Below are 20,513 nucleotides of genomic sequence, written 5' to 3'. Positions count from 1 at the left end.
CTCCCTCCGGCCAGTCCGCCAAGCCCTCACTGAACAAAGCCGCCCAACAGCGAATCTCTGATACCATCTGTAGGTACGCGAAGAGTAAACAAGCAGTGATTTACAGTCAAACCAGCACAAAGATGCAGTGTCACAGGGACCGGAAAGAAAGAAGGAACGATGCCACTGAAACAAGGTTTCTTCTTTTCTAGCCTGTAGTTATGTTGGGGACACAGTCTTCACACTTTCCAACAGTGTTAAAGGTCCTTAATAAATGAATTTTGAATGTGCAGGCCAGCAGTCTGAGTGTTGACCTTGCCTCAGGGAAAAGCTGTTCACACCAACATGCCATTATTGATTATGAGAGAGAGCATAGAGGACCTCAACAAAGTAGCAAAGCACAGGGTGGTACAGGACCGCAGATGTCATGGATCAATCGCAGCTTAGGTCATTCAGAGATGGCAGATAGACATACATTTAAAAACGGATGGATATTACACATGTTGCTATCTGCTGAACCTTGTTGAGATCCAACCTCCAGTTCCTGAGGATCTGCTGCATACAGGCAGGGAATGACCCTTGACCCTCAGTTGCAGAGTTAGAAACATCCCTAGAGCTTTGAACCACTATACATTTCAGAAACATCTGTGCTGAAAAGAATGAAGTGACATTTGCCACAAAACCTGTTGTAATGACGTATATTAGCTCATTGAAAATGAAATCTGTTTTTTTTTAACTGCTATATGATTGTCACATGTGATACACAGCAGCACAGCACACGGTGCACACAGTGAAATTTGTCCTCTGTATTTAACCATCACCCTGAGTGAGCAGTGGGCAGCCATGACAGGCGCCCGGGGAGCAGTGTGTGGGGACGGTGCTTTGCTCAGTGGCACCTCAGTGGCACCTTGGCGGATCAGGATTCGAACCGGTAACCTTCTGATTACGGGGCCGCTTCCTTAACCGCTAGGCCACCACTGCCCCAACTGCACATGCTGTGGAGAGCCGGCCTCCAGGTCCCGGTGTCTCCCGATGAAACGAGGCCACATGCGGTGCAGGAGAAACCGGAAGTGCGGGAAATTCCCAGTCCACCCGGCTCTTCCGTCCGTCCTATTAGCCAACATCCGTTCCCTAGACAACGAACTGGACATCAAACTTCTCAGCGGGAATCTAGAGACTGCTGCGTCTTTCTTTTTACTGACACGTGTTGCGGTGACACGCGGCGCATGTGGCAGGGTATCCAGGCCGTCACAAACAACAGGACTAAATCCTCTGCCTGTGACAGGGACCCTCCCTACCACAATTTGGAAAACAGAACCTTCTCCGAGCATCTTCCCTGGAAGATGCTCAGAGAAGGTGCAGACCAGCTGGCAGATGTTCTCACAGACATCTTCAACACCTGACTGAGCTCTGCCGGATCATCAACGGATCTTGTACAGAGATTATAAACAACGCAAAGTTATACACAAAGTTGTACCCTTCTGTACACAAGGGAAAACTCCACCAAAAAAAAAATAAACTCCACAGAAAGGAAGAAATGAGTGATACAGTGAGGGACCCCCTTCCAGGGTAGAGTGAGTCTGCAAGTGGTGTCAGTGCAGGGCTGGTGATGATTTGTCCAAAATGAAGTGGTGGAAAGTGGTGGAAAAGCTTAAAGTAAAGAGCATCTGGACAGTAAAGAGGTACTGGACAGTGCAGAGTTGGTTTCAGTCCAGTGTTATGGTGTACATTACGTCCATTATAATGCTACTGGTCCATTTGAAGATCCCTGAAGCTTTATCCGTTACCATCCGTGGTGGTGGTGGCTGTGGTAGACCCTCTGGTTCGTCATCTTACGTCTGGCTGCTTGAGGCCCAAGTACAAGCGCTTCTGTCTTATCAGGGTTTAAAAGGAGAAAGTTGGTGAGCATCCACTGTCTAATGTCCTTCAGACAATTCTCTATTTTGTTCAGCTCTGATCTGGCAATGAAAGCCAATACCGTGTTTGCAAATAACGTCACCTAAAGGTAACATGTATAGGGAAAAAAGTAACGGACCTAGGACAGAACCTTGTGGAACACCAAACTCTACTTTACTATGTGAAGAGACGAATCACCATTGATGTCCACAAACTGATACCGATTGGTCGGATATGATCTGAACCATACAAGGGCTGTTTCATTAATCCCAACAACATTCTCTAACCTGGCAAGCAGAATAGCGTGATCGAGTGTCAAACGCTGCACTCAGATCAAGAAGGACAAGCAGCGGGATGCGTCCCTGATCAGAGGCCAACAGCAGGTCATTAACCACTTTAACCAGCGCTGTCTCAGTGCTATGATGAGGTCTAAATCCCGATTAATATACTTTGTGGATAGAAAGCTGACTTGGGGCTAATGACTGCTACCTTGAATGAAGCGACAAGTTAATATTTTTAAGGATAGGATTTATTAGTTTAATTAATTCATGCCCTTTAAGAAAGCTGAAGTGTTCTAATCGGTGGTCAGCCATTTTCAGTAATAATATTGACGGAGCTTATCTCTATTCGTAACAATTTTAGTATTAAAGAAATTCGTTAAAAAATTATAAAATATTATTACATTATTAAGGATTCTACATACCCCTCACATGTACTCCTCACCCTCCTACCATCTGGAAAAAGGTAACAAAGCATTCAGGCCACTCTGGTCTGGTCACACACACACACACACACACACACTACCTCAGTTACATTGTAATATTATCTATTGGTTATATTATCTATTAATGCACTGTTCCATTTTGCATTTTACTTTGCACATTTGTTATTCATTTCACTTGTTTAGCGCTGTCTGCACTTCATTTAGCCCAGTTTGTCTGTGTCGCAGACATGCACTTTATGTCAGTATGTAACTTTGAATCTCTGATACCACAATGTAAATTGTGCTAATATTATATGAGGCACCAGGTTCCAGGGAAATGTTATTTCATTTCACTATGTACTGTGTAACACGTATATAGCAACTTCAACTAAAGAAAAGAATAAAAATACAAAATGCAAAAGACCCATTTCCCATTTCACTTTCCCGATAGGTTTTACTTTAACAACTTCACTGAATAGGCTGTTTATTTGTTTAATTAATTTCAATTATTGAGACATCTGAATGTATTATTATTAGTGGTGGCCCGTTATCGGCGTTAACGTGCTGCATTAACGTGAGACTCTTATCGAGCGATAAAAAAAATATTGCCATTAATCTATTCACAAAGTTGGGTTGGGAGCTGGGTCTATACTACGCAAGCTATTGTGCCGGAGTTAAATGGTTACACTAGATTTATAAGTATATTTCTTATGTCTTTTAGTTTCTTATACCTAGCCGAATTACACTGTAGGAGGCGAGAACGAGTCTTTGAACTGTGAAATTACCACATCAAACGTGACGTGGTAACATGGATGCAGCTATTTAACTGAATAAACAGTTGGTAAACACAAGTACATCTTATTGAACATATCTAGATTAATTCCAAGATTACAGTGAGATTAATCTAGATTAAGAAAATTAATCTATGCCCACCTCTAATTATTATCAGCAATTTTCAATTCCCAGACAGATTCATAAGGATGATTTGCAGCATATGGTCTTGGACGATACAGGGTGTTGTGGATGACTGAAGGTGCTGGCAGGATAGGGGACCAGCGGCTTTAGTGGCTCCAGAGAAAGACCCTAATGTAAAGACTGCCCTATGATGCATGTGTTCAAACACCCACTCTGACCCTAAACAGAGAGCGCCAGCAGTCACGATGGCAGACCTTTTACCAATGTCATTCCTCAGTTCAACACCACTGTAACACAGACACCTGTACGTGCAGAGGCAAAGCAAACCTCATGGTCAGACATGCAGCTGAAACGTTTCTTATAAATCTGGTCCAATCAAAAGCACAGCAGGCCGAAGACAAACGAGATGCAATCTTTTTATGTCAACATTCCCTATTCAAACATGCTGGGCTCATAGTCAAAAGCCAATCTCTGAACAAACAGATAAGCCAGCCCCTCACAAGAGCTGTGTCAACACACAACTCGACAAAATCCCACATACTGCCTCATCGGACCATCAACCTGTGACGTTACATGACACCCGGCACGACACGACACCCGGCACGACACGACACCCGGCACGACACCTGGCACGACACCCGGCACGACACCCGGCACGACACCCGGCACGACACACGACACACGACACAACACGACACCCGGCACGACACCGGCACGACACCCGGCACGACACGACACCCGGCACGACACCCGGCACGACACGACACCCGGCACGACACCCGGCGCGACATCCGGCACGACGCACGACACGACACCCGGCACGACACGACACCCGGCATGACACGACACCCGGCAAGACACGACACCCGGCAAGACACCCGGCAAGACATGACACCCGGCAAGACACGACACCCGGCGCGACACCTGGCACGACACGACACCCGGCACGACACGACACCCGGCATGACACCTGGCACAACACCCGGCACGACACGACACCCGGCGCGACACGACACCCGGCAAGACACGACACCCGGCAAGACACCCGGCAAGACACGACACCCGGCAAGACACGACACCCGGCGCGACACCCGGCACGACACGACACCCGGCACGACACGACACCCGGCATGACACCTGGCACAACACCCGGCACGACACCCGGCACAACACGACACCCGGCACAACACCCGGCACGACACGACACCTGGCACAACACCCGGCACGACACAACACGACACCCGGCACGACATCCGGCACGACGCACGACACGACACCCGGCACGACACGACACCCGGCATGACACGACACCCGGCAAGACACGACACCCGGCAAGACACCCGGCAAGACATGACACCCGGCAAGACACGACACCCGGCGCGACACCTGGCACGACACGACACCCGGCATGACACCTGGCACAACACCCGGCACGACACGACACCCGGCGCGACACGACACCCGGCAAGACAGGACACCCGGCAAGACACCCGGCAAGACACGACACCCGGCAAGACACGACACCCGGCGCGACACCTGGCACGACACGACACCCGGCACGACACGACACCCGGCATGACACCTGGCACAACACCCGGCACGACACCCGGCACAACACGACACCCGGCACAACACCCGGCACGACACGACACCTGGCACAACACCCGGCACGACACAACACGACACCCGGCACAACACGACATTGGCACGACACCCGGCACGACACGACACCTGGCGCGACACGACACCCGGCGCGACACGACACCCGGCGCGACACGACACCCGGCGCGACACGACACGACACCCGGCGCGACACGACACCCGGCGCGACACGACACCCGGCATGACACCACACCGGCACGACACCCGGCAAGACACGACACCCGGCGCGACACGACACCCGGCATGACACCACACCGGCACGACACCCGGCAAGACACAACACCCGGCGCGACACCTGGCACAACACGACACCCGGCACGACACCCGGCATGACACGACACCTGGCGCGACACGACACCCGGCGCGACACCTGGCACGACACGACACCCGGCGCGACACCTGGCGCGACACGACACCCGGCGCGACACCTGGCACGACACGACACCCGGCGCGACACGACACCCGGCATGACACCACACCGGCACGACACCCGGCAAGACACAACACCCGGCGCGACACCTGGCACGACACGACACCCGGCACGACACCCGGCATGACACGACACCTGGCGCGACACGACACCCGGCGCGACACCTGGCACGACACGACACCCGGCGCGACACCTGGCGCGACACGACACCCGGCGCGACACCTGGCACGACACGACACCCGGCGCGACACCTGGCACGACACGACACCCGGCACGACACCTGGCATGACACGACACCCGGCACGACACCTGGCATGACACGACACCCGGCACGACACGACACCTGGCGCGACACGACACCCGGCATGGCACGACACCCGGCACGACATCTGGCATGGCACGAAACCTGGCATGACACGACACCCGGCACGACACGACACCCGGCACGACACGACACCCGGCACGACACGACACCCGGCACGACACGACACCCGGCACGACATCTGGCATGGCACGAAACCTGGCATGGCACGAAACCTGGCATGACACGACACCCGGCACGACAGACATGACTACACAACACCCGGCACGACACGACATTCAGCACGACAGTCAACACCATAGCCGACACGACAGCCGGCATGAAACCACTGCTCACTCAGGGTGATGGGTTAAATGCAGAGGACAAATTTCACTGTGCTGTGATGTGTATCACATGTGACAATCACTTCACTTCACTTCACTATGATGAATACCTGTTATATATCTTCCAGCGTTACACACACGTAAAGCCAGGCGGAAGCTACAAAAAAAAAACGCGCACCACATTTTTAAATAAGATTGTCGCAACTGTGTTTTTACTTTAGAAATAGTCTTAAAGGATTTTTTCAAATGAATTGATTAAAGCGATGTTTTGGACATCTCTATATGAAGGACTTCCTTTGTGGACTTCCATGACTACACAACTAGGGTTTTAGGGTTCTGGGGTTGTGGGGGTTCAGCCAGATTGTTGTTGATGACTGAGTCTAGAAACCAGTGAAGAGTGGTACAGCCAGACAGCAGGTGGTCACAAACCCTGATCCATGTCACATGATGAGAGAAGCATAAGCCTCATCAGGAGAGGGGTGACGGGGGACCAGTTCGATAGTGGCGACAGACTGAGGCTTCTTCTTTTAACCCATTTTTGTGGGAGGGCGAATAAGACGTTTGCTCTACCACACGCAACATTCCAGCGTGGCAGCAGTTTTATTCTTAGCACAGCGCCGACACTCTGCTTACACTCACTTACATCACAATAGTGCTCAAACAGCCAAATGCCACAAAAGGAGAGAGGCGGGCAGGCAGATAATGGAGGAACGCAAGGCCTTTCCAGCACAAGGACACGACAAAAAAAAGTAAGATAGAAGGAGGAGGATTTTGTTCATACTGGATGCTAGAAGGGTGAACAACTGTGAGAACATTGAGTGATGTTGCTGCACACTGTGCCATCCCGACTGAAGGGCAACTTGAAGGGCATACTATCGCATTAGAAGGAAGCTCATCAGCGTGTAACACTGCAGACTGAGCCTAATGGAACATAAGCCCGCCTCCTTCATAGAACCAAGCAGGTGGGGTGGGGGCTGGGCTGGGCTGGAGAAGCTCAGTAAGGTCATGTCAGAACCAGAAGGACGGTCAACAGCCAGATGGGGTGGAGGAACCCACATTTAACAGACTACTTGCATGGAGATTGCCATCAGGAAACATTAACAGATATTCAGAACATTTTTCATGATATTCACAAGTAATGAACAACTAGAGGTGTCAGAAATGTTCCAACGCTGTTAGTGACACTAGTCAAATGCATGCATCGTTGGAATTATATACAACTACCTATGAATTATGGCAAAATTGATGACCGACACAATCTAATATTATATTGATATAATATTGTATATCAAAATAATACAATATTATAAAATATAAAATAAAACCACAGCGCGATGTGGTTCGGGATTGTTGTAGCCTAGTGGGTAACACACTCGCCTATGAACCAGAAGACCCAGGTTCAAATCCCACTTACTACCATCATGTCCCTGAGCAAGACACTTAATCCTAAATTGATCCAGGGGGGACTGTCCCTGTAAATGATTGTAAGACGCTCTGGGTAAGGCCGTAAATGTAATGCTGTAAATGTAAATGCTGTAAATGTAAATCTATTACTGATGTAGTAACAGATACAGGTGCTTTCTGACCAAAAAAAGGCGTAACCTTACCCCACATTGGAGTAAGACAGTAAGTACACCAGGATGACTTCACCCCACAAGCCCCGAGGCCTGAATATGAGCTCCTTCATTACTCATAACAATCCAGAAGATGAGATCTGTCACATTCATCTTCAGTTGCAAGTGGCGCAGCTCAAGGAAAGAAAAGCCAGTGCAAGTGATGCTACGATGATACTGAGAGTCAACACAATCTTGGCTTATAGCCTGAACCAGAAAATGCAATAAAGCATTAAGCTATACAGACTACTGAAGGCGCGTTTATGCACTTTTCATATTGCAAAGGTCTTGCATGGCCCCGGGAAGGTTTACGCTTATCCGGTCTTAATTCTACATAAATGCTGTAAAAAGAATGTGGGTTCTGTGAGGAAGACAACAGACATCGCCAAACAGATGCCCTAAGGAGTTATGAAAAATAACACCACTGATACTGGACATAACCAGAGGTCACACTATTTACATTTACAACTTTCACCAGGCATCCTTATCCAGAGTGTCTTACAATCAATAGTTAGAGGGACAGTTGACCTGGGGACACTCAGCGTTAAGTGTCTTGTTTAGGGACACAATGGTAGTGTTATTTTCATGTCAGGGCTGATTTATATGACTGATCTTTTATAGCAAAATGTGAGATTAATTAGTTACATGTTTAATCAATTCAACTTGAATGGGGTAGTGAGCAAACTACACTTAAACTATGTGTTCGAATATTTTACACTTCATGTGACTTAGGATTATGACTTGGTTGGAAGGCTGAAAATGTGACCATTGTTCCTCTGTAAAACGAATGGGCTTCATTGGGCTGATGGAGGGATGAAACAGAGGAATCGAAAATAGTGGGATGAGTGGAAGATGTTAAATGTAGTTGAATCAGTTACAGTGGGGTAATAAATGAATTATGTGGTGGTTGGAAGGCTGAAAATGTTGCATGGTAAAATGAATGGGCTGCAGCGGGAGGATGGAGGGATGAAAAGGAGGGCTGGGGGGTGGGGGGATTAGGAGAAATGTGGTTGAATTGGTTAAATTTGTTGAACAGGTGAAATATGTGGTGGTTTGAAGGTTGAAAGTGTGACCATCATAGAGCTGTGGAGAAGGGCCTGAAATTCCTGAAATGGATGATTTGTTCTCCAGTGAGAATGTGGATGCAGCTCCACCCTGATTAAAGATTTTCATTCCTACTTTCCTGACGTGCGCTGCTGGATTGGGTGAGAAACCCATTTCTCTTGTCACTTATCAACAAAAACTCTTGGAAGTGTCCTCTGACCGTGGCCTTCAGATAAAAAAAGAGGATCCTAAAAGATCCTTTAAGTTAATTATTATTTTGATGTGAAAATCTTTATCTATAATTAGGTTCATTATTTCTGTGTTTACTAATTTATTAATACGTTTGTATTTCCAAACAGTTAAAAAGACCTCTACAAATGAGCACTGTTTTGCATATTGATTAAACTATCAATATGCAGTTTAAAATGGTTCCAAATGTTAACCAATAGACAGGGTTTAATAAATCAGATACAAAGGAAACATGACTGTGTTTTAGGTTTTTTTTTTATAACCACAAATGCTTTGCGCTGGTTAGGGGTAATTTAGGATTGATGAGGCTAAAATTCGAACCACGGTCGCCTCAGTCAAAGACTGGCAACAAAACTACTCAGCTGTGGTGGTTTCTGGATACTGGCAGAGGCAGAATAGCTGCCTTCCGTCCTCTACAGTGGAAACATGAACCAAAACCGATTTACATTACCCTCTGAACACCGCGTTTATGCCGACACAGTAAAAACACAGATGTTACACCCCATGTGTCTCGCTGGTCTGGTTAAGAAGTTTCCTGTGGAAGCAACTTTTTTATAATTACTAATGTATTATATTTGTAAAGCCACATCACCATCACACCACACTTAAAGAGTCATCTGAAAAATCCCTAATCTTTCTTCACAGCCCAGCTCCACCTTTATGGACAAAGGAAATAACAAAACGCATTAATTTCATTAATCTATTTATCAGACGCCCTTATCCCGAGCGACTTACAAACAGTTACTGGGACAGTCCCCCCCCTGGAGCAACTTAGGGTTAAATGTCTTGCTCAGGGACACAATGGTAGTAAGCGGGATCTTCTGGTTCAAAGTAGCCACTAGGCTACTACCACGCAAATTATAAATTCATTGCAATGATTATGATGTTCATTTTGACAGCCCTATGTAATAGGATTTGGGAGGTGTTCTTAGAAACGCCTAACAGACAGTTTTGCCAAAACTAAAATTCATCTGAATAATGCAGCAGTTCACAGGGAAACACGGACCAAAGAGTTCAGTTATTAAATGACATTAGTGCTTCTCAGTGGACTCTAAGGCAGCCAGATAGCAGCTGCATATGTCTGGCTGGATTAAGCAGTCACTCGGTTTGCCCTTAGATTAAAGAGCACAAAGCTCTGTTTTCTATGGAGCGGATTTCATGCCACCTTTCATGACGGTGGCAAGTGGGCAAAACAATAGATGCAATGTATTGTTTTCCAGTGAGCAGAAGGAAGATAGTGTCACATGGAAATGTAATGCACACGTGTGACATGAAGAGAAAGTTGAATGATTTCTTTACTGCATCGTCTGATTTTCATTTCTGAAAAGCAGGAAATATGATCACTGCCTGATGCCAAGCGTGTTTACTCAGAAACAGATGAGGTCTTAAAACTGTTCAGATAACGGACACGCCCGGATCTGCTAAGTGTGAGGATGCAACCTTGGTTGTTGTATTGCGAGAACAATAAAAAAAATAAATAAAAAAAAGTCCCACCCTGAAGAAACAAGAGTAAGTTTAGTCACCTGTTCATCCCACTGGGCGGGGCCCAGGTACCAGAGTTACTCACATTAATCATTAACTGGCAATCTTCCTGTGTAAACTATTAAGGTTGGTCCCGTGCACTCAAAAACCACTCAATTGTGCCAGGAGGTTTGTCATTAACTAACATTCTTAAATATTAGTCCCAGTATGACATTCCAGAGAGACTGGACTGCAATCTCGCTTTTACTAAATGCAAACAGCAACATTTTTACATTTGGTCTGTATGGTTCTATGAGAAAATGACAAGAACAAGCAGCCAAGAGCAATGCAAGAGCAAAGAGCAATGAAACATCTAAAAGTACACTCTCAGAAACCATGCACAGATTAGGACAGCTAGACTAGAGTTAGAATATTTACATCTGAAGTGAGTGATTGTCACTTGTTTTGCTCAGTGGCACCTTGGCAGATCGGGATTTGAACCGGCAACCTTCTGATTACGAGGCCGTTTCCTTAACCGCTAGGCAACCACTGCCCCATCTTTGTTTATCATCTTTGTTTATCAGAAATAACTAAAGGAATCTGCTTGTGTGAAATCTTTACACAGGCAGCTTTTCCAGTTGGGCACAGTTGTACCAGGGAATTACCAATGGTAAAAGGCACTGAAAGGCATCCTAAAACACTGGAGGGACAGCTTCTCCACAGCATCTGCTCGTGCTGAAACAGGTCAAACTCTTTCACGGTTTGTTGACATGTGACAGTAGCCAAGTGGTATGAGTGGCATTGGAGGAATTCTCTCAGAAGCTGGATGGGGGAGTCTGTTTTTGAAACTGTAAACTTGTGTGGAATGTTCCTGTGTTGCTGTCAAGCTCCATCCACAGTAGTCAGAAAGATCAATCAAATGTTCACAGAGCAAAGGCAAAAGAGAGAAATTAAGATTGCATCAAACATTCCAGAAAAGAGGCTTTGTAATGTAAGATGCCTGAGACAAAAACACTACAGTGGCAGTTTGGAAATGTAAGACTGAAGCTGTGGTGCCCAGACAAAATAATCCAACCCTGACTAGAAGAAGTAGCATTAGGTACTGTGGAGTCACCTCAACACCCACGTGTAGAGCAGACAATGTCCTGCAATCTCCCCATGGTGAAAAGGTTGCATAGACAAAAAACCCATAAATTAATTTCCCATCCTCCAAATGCTATGAATCAAGCAGCAGCACAACCTCCAAAGCAACGTTCTTACCTCCAGCACCGGGCCGGCTCCCAGTATGGTCTGCTCCACACCGCTGGCGAAGCCCTTTTGGCTGAGGGCAGTAAGGTGGTGGATGAGGAAGTTGGTGCTCTGGGTCTTGCCGGAGCCGCTCTCACCACTGATGACGATGCACTGGTCTCGGCGCCGCTGCAGCATCGCATGGTACGCCACGTCCGCCACGGCATAGATGTGAGGCTCCAGTTTGCCCAGATGGTGGTTGTCATACATCTTGACATATTTGGGGTTGTAGATGGGCAGGAACTTGAAGGGGTTGATGACGATGAGGATGCTGCCCACGTAGGTGTAGATCTTTTCCTGCTTGAAGCGGCTGCGTAGGTTGTCCAGCAGCGTTTTCTCATTAAGGTCAGGCAAGTTACACAGGTCATTGTAGTCCTTGGGGGGGGGCTGAGGCAGGAAGCCACGCTCCACCATACGCCGCCGTTCTTCCGTCACCTGCAGCCACATCTGGAGGCTCCCGTAGTGGATGGAGCCATCCAAGTTCTTCTCTCGAAGCAGAAATCGGTAATCCTCCCCACCAGAGCGGTTCTCCAGGGCCATGCGAGGCCACAGCATCATGCGCTGCACGGGGCAGTCGCTGGGATTGAGGATCCACTCCTCTCCACCAAATTCCTTCACCTCTGCGAGAACGTAGCACTTAGTGCGGTCCAGCCGCAAGCGCTCGATGACCTGCTCAATGACCTCGGCCGCAGAGGTGGCCTTGCGGGCACTAACAGGGCAGTAGATGGTGCCCTCAGAGATGGTGCCCGGGTAGACGCGCAGCATGAAGTCATGGTCCTCAAATCGCCGCCTGCCCCAAATATCATAAGCACTCATGTTGGAGCTGCCGTTCCCATGAGCGCCTGTAGCAGCGCTGGGTCCAGTTAAAGGCCCTGGGGACTGCACGAAGACATCACCACTGGGGGGGGACAAAAAGACAACAGTGAACATTAATGACATCTTAGACTTCCTCTCCTGTCTCCTTAAGGACAATAAACCCTCTCTTTCCTGTAAAATGACAGAAGTTCTGCAAGAGTGCAGGATAAAGCAGGATTTCAGCACCTTGCTGCTGTGCTGCTGTCAGCTTATAAACTAATTACAGCTTATGAACCTGTCAGAAGTCATTGTCATGCACACACACACACACGCACACACAAACACACACACACACACACACACACACACACACACACACACACACACACACACACACACAGGGGCATTAAGAGGTCCGAGGTGGCGTTTGCTATGTTACCTCTGAAGAACAGATGGTTTGGACTTAAAGGATGGACAGAAGATTTACAGTCTACACACTCGTTTAACAATCAGTTAATGACTACAACCAATTAGTGAGTTCACACTTATTAGATAGAAATGTTTTAATCAAGCAACATGTATGTGAATATTTGTCTGTGTATACTCATCACTCACTTATTAACTATTCATTAAAGCTTATTCCTAAGCAGCCTCACTCACACACACACACACACACACACACACACACTCGCTCAGGCACATGGGTCAGTTAGAGCTGTGTGGATGGATGGCGGAAGGAAGCCGATGGAAACCCGCACCAACACAGGACGACGGGATTCAAACTCACTACCATGGAGCTGTGAGGTCATGTGTGTGTACAGTAGGGGTCAGTTGGGGTCGGGTCCATGCTGTAAATGTTTGGTCAGCAAGCACAAACTTTCAGTCTATAGTACATATACTATCCGTATGAGTCGCAAAACTAACAAATTAGTTTTATTAAATGTTAACTGTGTTCTAAAATGTTAATATGATTTGTAATTCGTGACCACCTTCATCAGGTCATTCAATTTACTAATTGTGAGAGAGATGCGAAAATGCTGAGGAGGTAGTAAATGCTGTAGTGAAAATCTGTACTTACATTTACATTTACAGTATTTATCAGATGCCCTTATCCAGAGCGACTTACAATCAGTAGTTACAGGGACAGTCCCCCCTGGAGACACTCAGGGTTAAGTGTCTTGCTCAGGGACACAATGGTAGTAAGCGGGATTCGAACCCGGGTCTTCTGGTTCATAGGCGAGTGTCTTACCCACTAGGCTACTACCACCCTTGGATTCTGAATATCTCTACATATCAACTATAAGAAAATTGAGTTGATTAAGTCGCTGTGCCAAAAACCAGAGGGAACAAGGCAATATTTCAACAATTGCTCAAAGAAAGGGAATCATTTCAAACAGAAGATCAAGACCTAACACTGTCACAAAACCGTCAGGCTCTCTAACTTCGAGATGTGACATCATGGCAGGGCTCACACAGCCGCTGTTGGAGTCCTGAGGCCATCGTGAGTGTTTAAATGATTGGAACTACAGTCCCAGTCACATCTGGCTTCCAGAGCTGAATGGAGCACCACCCCAGCAGAGCTGACTTTACTGCTTGGCTTCTCTCTGCTAGTTCGTTCTCTACATCACACTGTGTGGTCATGAGAAAGTCAAAAATGACTGGACTCTGGATCATGTTCTGATTCCAGGATGATGGATTTTTCCATGACGACGAACATATTTCATGAAAACAATGCCAGGATTCATGGTGTTGTAATTGGGAAAGAACGGTTCAAGGACGCCATTTCAAGCTTAAGCCCAACGAGAATCTTTGGCATGTGCTGGAGAAGACTTACCAATGGCATGCTAAATGCATGCTGTAATCAAAGTTATACCTCTGGCGGCAGGGTAAAGAGGGTAAACTCTAGCCAAAGGGCAGTGGTGGTCTAGCGGTTAAGGAAGCGGCTCCATAATCAGAAGGTTGCCGGTTCGAATCCCGATCTGCCAAGGTACCACTGAGGTGCCACTGAGCAAAGCACCGTCCCCACACACTGTTCCCTGGGCACCTGTCATGGCCGCCCACTGCTCACCAAGGGTGATGGGTTAAATGCAGAGGATAAATTTCACTATGCGCACCGTGTGCTGTGCTGCTGTGTATCACAATGACAATCACTTCACTTTCAGAGAAAGTGGTTCAGAATCCCAGGTTTGTCAGGGCTTTATTTTCTACTTTTTGTTTCTTGTCTGCTCCACCCCATCTGGATAAAAAAGGAGGAAGCAAAACACACAACATGTGGTCTTCATAAGTCGGGTTTGGAAGAAATTTGGCAATCAATTAACAACATACCTCCACAGAAAAATAAGCCAATCAAGATGACCCTCAACCCCCAGAACCGGCATCACCCTCCGAGATAACAGGGCTGAGTGGCTGCACATGTACTCTCTGTAATCCGAACCCGACCATATCCCCAACATCCCCAAAATCCCCAACACCCCGCCTTCCCAGACCAAACCGGACAGCAGGCCAGTTTATTTCACTAATAAAATACTGTCTACTCACTAATCAATCAATCAATCAATTTTCTATTTCAGTCTTAAAACACGCTGACCTGTCACTGTAATATATCATTGTAATATATTGATTTTAATATGAAGGTGATGCCAGGCAGCCTGCACTCTGACCCTGAAGACGGGGTTCGGACAGGTGCCCGGAAGTGCAACCCCGATATGGCAACGCGAATGAGCCCTGGGCGGGTCAGGGTCACCATGTGTCGTTTCTAAATGAGGCAGATATCTGACTGTCCTGAAGGACGAGGAACAGCAGGGCGGGTCTGGCTACTTCCTGGTCTCCACATGGTCTGCCAAAATAATCATCACTTGTCAAGATATTTCCACTTTTTAACAACTGTAAGAAACAGAGAGAGAGAGAGAGAGATTCTGACCAGAACCAGAAAGGTCTTCATATGCTGTGATGAAAACAGCAGTAAAGTCCCGTCTGGAGAGCCCAGATGAGGTCACAGACATGCTAGACACGGGCACACTCTGGATCAGACATAGCGGCACGCTGACCTCATGTCTGTCCACGGCAGGACCAGAACTGGGAACAAATCTCAAGGTGCTAGAACAGTGGGAGACGGACGAAGACGGAGGAAGGAGAAGATTCCAGATGGTAAAACAGGTAGAAATTCCACGCTTTCCCAGTGATTGTAAAAGAAGGGCACAGTTAACTAATTAACTGAGTGGCCACGCCCAGACCTTCCAGCATCTAGCCATCTGTGGACATCCTCGGCGCGGTGATGAAGCACTTTTCCCACCGAGAGTCGGGACAACCATTTCAGAGTTTACATTTACAAGCAGCTGTACAGGACGGTGGCCGCAGGTCCATATGTCCACAGTAACAGGAAACTGAAATATGTCAAGAAAACAGATGGATGCTGACCCCCAACGCAGCATCAAAATATTACAGTCCCCAAAAAACGAAAAGTGGGCGCGGCTTCAAACTGGGAAATATGGCACAACAGAGATAAGCCTTTTCAACACAAGCATACACACACTGTACTTTCCAACTAACACACTCTCCAATGAACCAGAAGACCATCGTGTCCCCGAGTGTCTCCAGGGGGACTGTCCCTGGGCGTCTGGTAAATGCTGGAAATGGAAATGATTTTTAAACCCAGTAATTATGCCGAGATCCAGAGTAATAAGAAGTGGCTGCAGAGTGACTGGGTGACGCCCTGCTGGCCTGAGATCAGTACGGTGACACGGTCTCCCACTGACTTTCTCCACATCCTCTCCAGCTTTCCTGCGATTGTTTGTCGTCGTTCTCCCGCCAGGCCCAGGTACCCTGCTCAGCTTCCCACTACTTCATCCCAGTGGCTCAGATTTAAATAGGGTCAGTAACATGCTCACTTCGGAAATAAATATGTAGAACCAGCAGAAACAAGAACACAACCCTGCAGCCCAGATCAGCTCGCTGGAATAAACTGGAAGAAATCTCCTGCTCAGCACCACGCAAATTCCACCCAGTTCACGGGGACAGTGACACCCAGAGCCGCTCCACATTCCACCTCTTTACCCGACTCGAAAAGTTCCTCCCGCACCACCACCATCGTCCGGAGCGACGCCGCAAGTAAAGTAAAGTTCCAGCTTCCAGGGCGTCTCACCTCCGGTGAAGTCCGCGGCCAGAAGCTCGGATTTAGGCCGCCGCCGCTCACCCCGCGCTGGGCAGCGACGCTCCTCATTCCACCGCAGTAGCGCCAGGACGGGGCGGGGCTACCGAAGCCCGGGGGGCGGGACAGAGAGAGAGAGGCCAATGTCGCGCGATCTAATTGGTCCGTTCCAAACGTCCGGCGCACAATCCGGCGCTGATTGGGCCGAGCGTGGCCCCGCCCGCTGAAGTGTCGTGAAAGCCGGTGTTTACGGCAGGCGCCGTCCGCCGTGGACTTCATCTTCTTTCGGGGACCGATGGAGGTGGTTTCCGTGGAAATGATGAGGATTCTGCTGGAGTGACGACCCGATGGATCCGGTGGTGTTGAGCTACCACGACAGTCTCCTCCGCCGCTCCGACGTCGCCCTGCTGCGGGGTCCGCACTGGCTCAACGACCAGGTGATCGGCTTCGCCTTCGAGTATTTCGCCGCCGAGCGCTTTACGGCCCTGAGCGGCGCGGCCTGCTTCATCAGCCCCGAGGTCACGCACTTCATCAAGTGCGCCACGTCCCCGCAGGAGGTGGCGACCTTCCTGGCCCCGCTGGAGCTCCCCGCCCGCCGCTGGATCTTCCTGGCCGTCAACGACAACCGCCACCACGCCGCCGCCGGCGGCTCCCACTGGAGCCTGCTGCTGTACCGGGCGGACGAGCGCCGCTTCTCGCACTACGACTCGCAGGCCGGATGCAACTCCCCGGACGCCCGGCGCGTCGCCGGCCAGCTGGAGAGCTTCCTCCTGGGCGCAGGGCGGAGGGTGTCCGTGGTGGAGGAGCCCTGTCCTGCGCAGCACAACAGCTACGACTGCGGCATGTACGTCATCTGCAACACCGAGCTCCTCTGTGAGAGTGTGGGGACGGGGGACACGCCGAGGCTGGGGACCGACACGATCACGCAGGACTACATCACCAGGAAGAGGGCGGAGTGGTGCAGACTCATCCAGAGCCTGGCCGGAGGCTGACCTCCGTCCGCCTGGTCACTCCTGTCCCCGGAGATGCCTTCATGTGGAATGATGTGGGGAGTTGTGTGTGTCTTCTGGTGCATTCAAACCGATGATCATTTGCACAATAAACCTGCACTGCAGCTGTAACGCTTCCATTTCCATTTATATGTAAATCACGTTAGTCACTGTGTTGTGGAAGTGGCACCGTCATCAGCACTTTCTTTTCTTAGAGACCACAAGGTGACTACCTTTCACTGTAAAAAGCTCCGCCCATCCCCTAAGGTTGCACAAAAATAATAAAAATAGGCACACTTATCCATCTAATCTCAACATTCCCCTGCTGTTAGAAGAAATAATGTTCTACTGCCTCTTGAAGCAGACTGGGGAATGGTCCTGCTTGTGAAGAATTCAGTACGAAAGCAAGTGTGTGACCGAGCACGGTTTTTCTCGCAGGGCCAGTGCAACGACTGACGAACTGGTGTAAGGTCAACGTCTGTTCAGAAGACAACAGAGGGGCCTTTCTCAACTGTGTGGAGATAGTCAAGAACACAAAGTTCCTCTGTGTTCATCTAGAGAAGCATTCTTGGAATCTCAACACAGTCAAGAAAACCCAGCAGCGTCTTTACTTCCTGCATAGGCTGAGGAAAGCCCATCTCCCCCCCACCCATCCTCACCACTTTCTATAAAAAGGGACCATTGACAGCATTCTGACCTGCTGCATCACTGTCTGGTTTGGGAACTGCACCATATCGGACCACAAGACCCTACAGCGGATAGTGAGGACAGCTGAGAAGATCATCCGAGTTTCTCTTCCCTCCATAACGGACATTTACAACACACGCTGCACCAGGAAAGCCACCAGCATGGTGAAGGACTCCACACACCCCTCACATGCACTCTTCACCCTCCTACCAGGTACCTAAGCATTCTGGCCCTCACTGCCAGACTGTGCAACAGCTTCATCCCACAGGCCATCAGACACCTGAACACTTTCCAACCTGAACTGACACACACACCATTTTGCACAGCGGTATTTGCACATTTATTATTCATTTCACTAGTTTAGCGCTGCCTGTCTCATTGTTGTCTACATGTTTTTGTTAAATGTTACTCTTGCACTGTCTGTCCCCCCTGTTTGTCCCCAGTTAGCTCAGTTTGTCTGTGTTGCACACGTGCACTTTGTCAGTATACTCTCACCTGTTCTGCAGGAGTTTGTAGACTGGTGTGACACTTCACGTCTGGAACTGAACGTCAGCAAAACCAAAGAGATGGTGGTGACCTTCACCAACAAACAGAGGGACGTCTCTGCAGCAGTTACCACCTCCATCCACGGGAAACCAATAGAGCTAGTCGAGGAATATAAATACCTGGGTATCATGTTTGACGACCTACTGAAGTTCTCCTCAAACACAGAGGAGATCCTCAGAAACCTCCTTAGGAAGCTCAAGTCCTTTGGAGTCAGAAAATACATTTTATGAAACTTTACTTTACTTTACTTTACTTTATTTGGCAGACGCTTTTATCCAAAGCGACTTACAATGGGAAGACACCAGCAATTCTCGTTCGATTTCTATAGAATATCAAGTATACAAACTAAGAGCCCTGATAAGGCTTAGACTTGTCATTGAAGAACATGCTCGGAGAGTGTTGGGTGCTAGACTAAGAAAAATTATAATGTATTTATACATTTTGTATTTATTTGTTAAATGTGTATGCATGTGTATGTGTTAAATTTGTCTGTAATATTTTTGGAATAAGAGGGTTTTCACCTTCTTCTTAAAAGTGGTGATAGTCTCGGCTAGTCGTGTGGAGGAGGGTAGGTTGTTCCACCAGCCAGGGACAACAACGGAGAACAGACATGATTGGAATCGGAGACCCCGTGAAGAAGGAATTTTTAGTCTCCTTTCGTTTGCTGATCTGAGAGAGCGTGTAGGAGTGTATCTAGGTAGTAGTGTGTTGATGTAGGAGGGCGCAGTTCCATTTACAGCCCTGTAGGCAAGCATCAAGGATTTGAACTCAATGCGAGCAGCTACCGGGAGCCAGTGGAGGGAGGTAAGAAGAGGTGTAACATGGGTGTATTTTGGCTGATTGAAGATGAGGCGGGCTGCCATATTTTGGACCATCTGGTCCAACTTTTACTACTCCTTCATAGAGAGTGTCATATCATTTACGGCATTTATCAGACGCCCTTATCCAGAGCGACTTACAATCACTAGTTACAGGGGACAGTCCCCAGTGTCTTGCTCAGGGACACAACGGTCTACTACCACTAGGCTACTACCACCCCTTAGTATCATTCTCCATCATCTGCTGGTTCCATTCCACCAGTTTGCAGAACAGAAATCGGTTACAGAGCGCTCTCAGCGTGTGCTGCAAGATTATTGGACTGCCTGTGAGATCCTTATCACACATCTGTGACCAGCAGACATGCAGGCTGCCACTCTAGATCATTAGAGACCCCTCACACCCTCCTTCTACTGAACTCTGGACATCCCCCCAAAACAACCATTATCACCTCACACACTTTTTAAACGATGCACCTTACTGCTCCTGTTATGTACAGTTATTTATCGTTGTTCATACAAGGACATTTTTACTGTGTGTAATATGGTGTCTCTTGTGTCATATATGAGTTGCTCCACTGTGCCTTCTAAACTGCCCCTCGGGGACAAAGAGAAACGTTATTTCACTATGTACGGTCGCTGAAATGACA

General features: G+C 48.3%; 2 protein-coding genes across 5 annotated transcripts in view; one reads left to right on the top strand and one right to left on the bottom strand.

Moving 5' to 3' along the window:
• Nucleotides 1-17,007, bottom strand: part of myo9aa (myosin IXAa) — a 64,924-nt gene extending 47,917 nt beyond the window's left edge. For all 4 annotated transcript variants that reach the window (XM_028955845.1, XM_028955848.1, XM_028955847.1 and 1 more), the window contains exons 1-2: nt 16,821-17,007; nt 11,858-12,782 (exon numbers count right to left, since the gene is read on the bottom strand). In XM_028955845.1, the coding sequence (XP_028811678.1) occupies nt 11,858-12,700 (843 nt within the window). In that variant the 5' untranslated portion in view covers nt 12,701-12,782; nt 16,821-17,007. The remainder of the gene's footprint in view (nt 1-11,857; nt 12,783-16,820) is intronic.
• Nucleotides 17,008-17,062: 55 nt separating this feature from the next.
• On the top strand, nt 17,063-17,947 carry senp8 (SUMO peptidase family member, NEDD8 specific). Its single transcript, XM_028955849.1, has one exon. The coding sequence runs from the start codon at nt 17,174-17,176 to the stop codon at nt 17,816-17,818; it is 645 nt and encodes a 214-aa protein (XP_028811682.1). The 5' UTR covers nt 17,063-17,173; the 3' UTR covers nt 17,819-17,947.
• Nucleotides 17,948-20,513: the final 2,566 nt, after the last annotated feature.

Source organism: Denticeps clupeoides, chromosome 16 (assembly GCF_900700375.1).
Source record: "Denticeps clupeoides chromosome 16, fDenClu1.1, whole genome shotgun sequence".
Lineage (NCBI taxonomy): Eukaryota > Metazoa > Chordata > Actinopteri > Clupeiformes > Denticipitidae > Denticeps > Denticeps clupeoides.
This window is presented reverse-complemented; position numbering and strand designations above follow the sequence as displayed.